General features: G+C 38.0%; 1 protein-coding gene across 1 annotated transcript in view; it reads right to left on the bottom strand.

The window, feature by feature from the left end:
- Positions 1-1,014: 1,014 nt before the first annotated feature.
- The window catches only part of LOC116025928 (protein decapping 5-like), a 4,864-nt gene continuing 2,110 nt past the window's right edge, over positions 1,015-3,768 (bottom strand). The window contains exons 3-8 of the mRNA XM_031267307.1: positions 3,669-3,740; positions 2,604-3,599; positions 2,188-2,253; positions 1,812-2,012; positions 1,593-1,703; positions 1,015-1,515 (exon numbers count right to left, since the gene is read on the bottom strand). Coding sequence (XP_031123167.1) covers positions 1,369-1,515; positions 1,593-1,703; positions 1,812-2,012; positions 2,188-2,253; positions 2,604-3,599; positions 3,669-3,740 — 1,593 coding nt within the window. The 3' untranslated portion in view covers positions 1,015-1,368. The remainder of the gene's footprint in view (positions 1,516-1,592; positions 1,704-1,811; positions 2,013-2,187; positions 2,254-2,603; positions 3,600-3,668; positions 3,741-3,768) is intronic.

Raw genomic sequence — 3,768 nt, forward strand, 5'->3', positions numbered from 1 at the left:
GGGGGGGGGGGGGATGGGGTTGAAGGAGTGTGTGTAATTTAGGGTTTCAACTTCTCCCCAATTGACAATTGCGGAGTCCTATCGTGATTATGAACTTCTTTGAGGCCAAATTGAATAACGACAACGGCAGGAAAATGCGTAGAGGGATTATACATTGATGCGTTGAAGTAGTAAGCCACGATAAATTTAAGATTTCTTAGTTCTGTTTTGTAACAATTATATTAAAATTTCAAATTTCAAATATTTATGAATAATTATATCTAATTATACTATACATAAATATTTTTTCACATAAATAAATCTTAAATTATATGATTGAGAAAAATGATGTGATTTACACAGAAAAAATGTAAGTACACATTTTGATAAAGGTGGCAACGGAGGGTAAAGAAGAATAAAATTTGAAGAATTTGAGCATTCAAAATTTCAAATGATGAGAAGGGGTACACAAATGATGTTGATATATAATTTTTAAAAGATAAATGGTAAAATAAGTTCCTAAACATTATTCAAATGGTCAATTAGGTCAACTAATACACTTGCAATTACATGTCACCAACACATTATTGGGTTTCAATGCTTCAAAATAACATGTTTATGCATTAATTGCAATTTTTGAAAGTTTAAGACCTAATTGACCTTTTGAGTAAAGTTTAAAGACTTTTTTCCCTCCAAATCAATCAGGATGTTAATTTGATACCAAAAAAAAAAATTTCAAGTTCGCCAAAAACATTATCGTCTACCGGCAGCCAATTTACACTCCCACATGAAAAGTAGTGGGTTCAAGACTGACTCTTTGTTTGTGCTTCAGTAGGTTGAGAAAGTAATTATGAACAGATACTACAGTGTAATAGAGTCAATTGCACTATAAAAAAAAAAAAAAATCAACTCCACAAAAGATCCTTCTCCACCAAGTCAATCAAATATGAATAACTTAAACTAGTTCCACCAAGTCAATCAAATATGAATAACTTAAACTAATTCATCTCTTTATGGGTTCTTTGCCAGATAAAATTTTTTCGCAATATATGTATGATTAAATATTTGATGTTAATCTGGATATCTAATTGACTTGAACAGAGGTTGGGATGGCTGAAGCACTATATATGACCAATCGCCTGATGAAAGCTTCATTGAGGGAAAGAAGAGAAATGAAAATATGGAACCACGGATCCCGACCATCCTCCCTACAACCTAGTTTATTCCTCAGATTACAGAAAACTAAAATGCAAAAACAACAATGGAAATATTCTAAACATTGCCAATCCTCATGGGAGAAGAACACAACTTTTGCTTTAAACCAAACCTTTTTTTACCACGCGCATTGCTCTCGTACAAACTTATGCAAATATACCACATATACGCACTCTAGTCGGAAGAGCCACGACCACGGCCTCTACAACCATAGCCATATCCTCTACCGCCATATCCTCCATAATAACCTCGAGATCGGCCACCACGATAAGGGCCACGGCCACGACCACCCCTATATCTTGCGTACTCTCCTCCAAATGTCTGAAAAGTTAGAAATTATATTAACCTCGTTATTAAAAAGTCAGAGAAACTGTAGATGAATGCACTACTGCATGTACCTCGGCATCAATCTTCCTCTGCTCAGAAAACCTTGGCCTTACTTGATTTGATGCATTATCCAATGCATTAGAAGACAGGGAATCAAAAAAGTCATCCTTGTTATAAACAGGCTGCAAATCAATAGTTCAGTTAAGATATTTTGACAGTGAGTATGGCACTAGCAACAAAGACAATAGTGCACATTAGAAATGAGATAACACAATGGAAGGAGTGACCACCTTGACCTCAACCCTAGGATGGCCAGCATCTTCTTCTTCGTGATAATTATTGTCATCATTGCCATTTACATTCCCTTCTTCGTCCCTTGAATCAGATTTAGAAATCTTGCCAAGATGACCCCAAACTTCATCTTTGTTAAATCTCTCATTCATTGCCATAAAATCAAACTCCTCTGTAAAATTTGTCACTGGTCTTGAAATCTATATAGAAAAGAAGAGGAATATAACTGATCATAAAAGACATGCAATGATCTCCATAATTGAGATTAACAAAAATGGCCCACTTGCAACCAAAAGAATAAGACGTAGGGAAGGCATCACTTCACATTACTATATGATATAAGATTCATAGCTTTGACATAGACAATATAATTACCCCAGTTCCTCTTCCTCCACGCCCTCTGTAGTTGTTGTGGCGCATCTGAAATGGAGCTCCATTTGGCTGGAGATAAAACAGGAAATCATAAAAATTCGTTCCGTTTGCAATTTGCAATTTTGCATACATAAAAATGGAGACTGAAAGAAACAAGTATGCCAGTATTAAAGTATCACAAGTTTTAAAGATTGTTTCTGATAATAATGGAATATGTTTAGAACACAAAATGACTCACCTTTAAAGCAGACTGCAACGACAAATTTACAGCATAAAGTATAACAAGACATTTGGCATTGCAAAGTTAATAATAGTTCTAAAAGGCTCTTGACAACCAGGGTTTCAGTGCCATGTTATAAATTTTAAAAAAAAATGCATATATAAAGTAAAACTACACATAAAATATTTCAGAGGAATACCCTTTGTGCATGAGTTTGTTGAGGTGTTGGCAATATTGGTGGCTGAGTTTCTGATTTAACAACTGCTGACGGTTCTGATGACTGTGATGGTGACACTTGAACTACCTCAACATCCTTTTGAACTGTCTGTACTGATTGAGTTGGTAAGACAGTAGCAGGTCCAGATTGCAGGAGATGCCCTGGAGCTAATAATGAAGGTGTGGATGTCTCCACAGGACCAGAATTCAAAGCTCCAACAGCAATTTTAGATTGAGATGGACCTGGTAAAGGATTGGGTATATTAGTGATATGAGGTGCAACAGCAGTTGCACCAGGGTTTGTAGTAGTAGGAGATAATGCTGGCAAAGAGGAACTAAATGTTGCCGTGGAGACAGCAGTCAGTGAAGTCTTGTTTGGCAAATTACTGGATACTGTTTCAGAACCAGGTGCCAAATGCTGCAGCGGCAGGACACTTGAAGGCAAAGCAGGAGCAGGTTGGAGGGGCAGCACATTTGAAGGCAAGGCTGGTGTAGGTTGGGGTGGTTGCGCACTTGAGGGCAATGATGAAGCAGGTAAGGAAGATGAGGTTAGACTAGCAGTGTTTGGAATCAATGAAGGAGGGTATTCAGGCAAGTTTGACCCTGGTAGACTCAATCCTCCAGTTGGCATAGATGAGTTGAAAGCGGAATACTGCATCTGTGGCATGGAAGGAGGCATCGACAATCCAGGTGGGGGTCGAAGTAGTGACTGTTGGGGCAATTGGGGTAGTCCATTTGGGGCACCATAAAACCCTTGCCAATACATTGGCATAGCAAGTCCACTACCACTTGCATTTTGGGGTGGATGTGATGGCCCCCAAGAGCCTAAATTCCCTCCAGGTTGATACAAAGGTAGAGCCCCTTGAGATGCTGATCCAGGATGTCCCAGTTGTGATGGATGAGAATTAGGATCTACCGCTGGAGCACTGGAAACTGGAGGAAGGCTTGAAGATGTGGTAGGTGGACGAGGATAATGAGACTGCATAAATAAAATGAATTATGTTATAACAGACCTAATTATATATATTAGATCTTTCTCATTACTTGCCTGAATAATAGCTGGATCATTGTTTATTTGCGGTGTACTCTGAACAGGTGGAGAAGCCTTAACCTGTAAATCCTGCAAAAGAGTACTTTTCAAGCTTCAG

This window comes from Ipomoea triloba, chromosome 7, assembly GCF_003576645.1.
Source record: "Ipomoea triloba cultivar NCNSP0323 chromosome 7, ASM357664v1".
Lineage (NCBI taxonomy): Eukaryota > Viridiplantae > Streptophyta > Magnoliopsida > Solanales > Convolvulaceae > Ipomoea > Ipomoea triloba.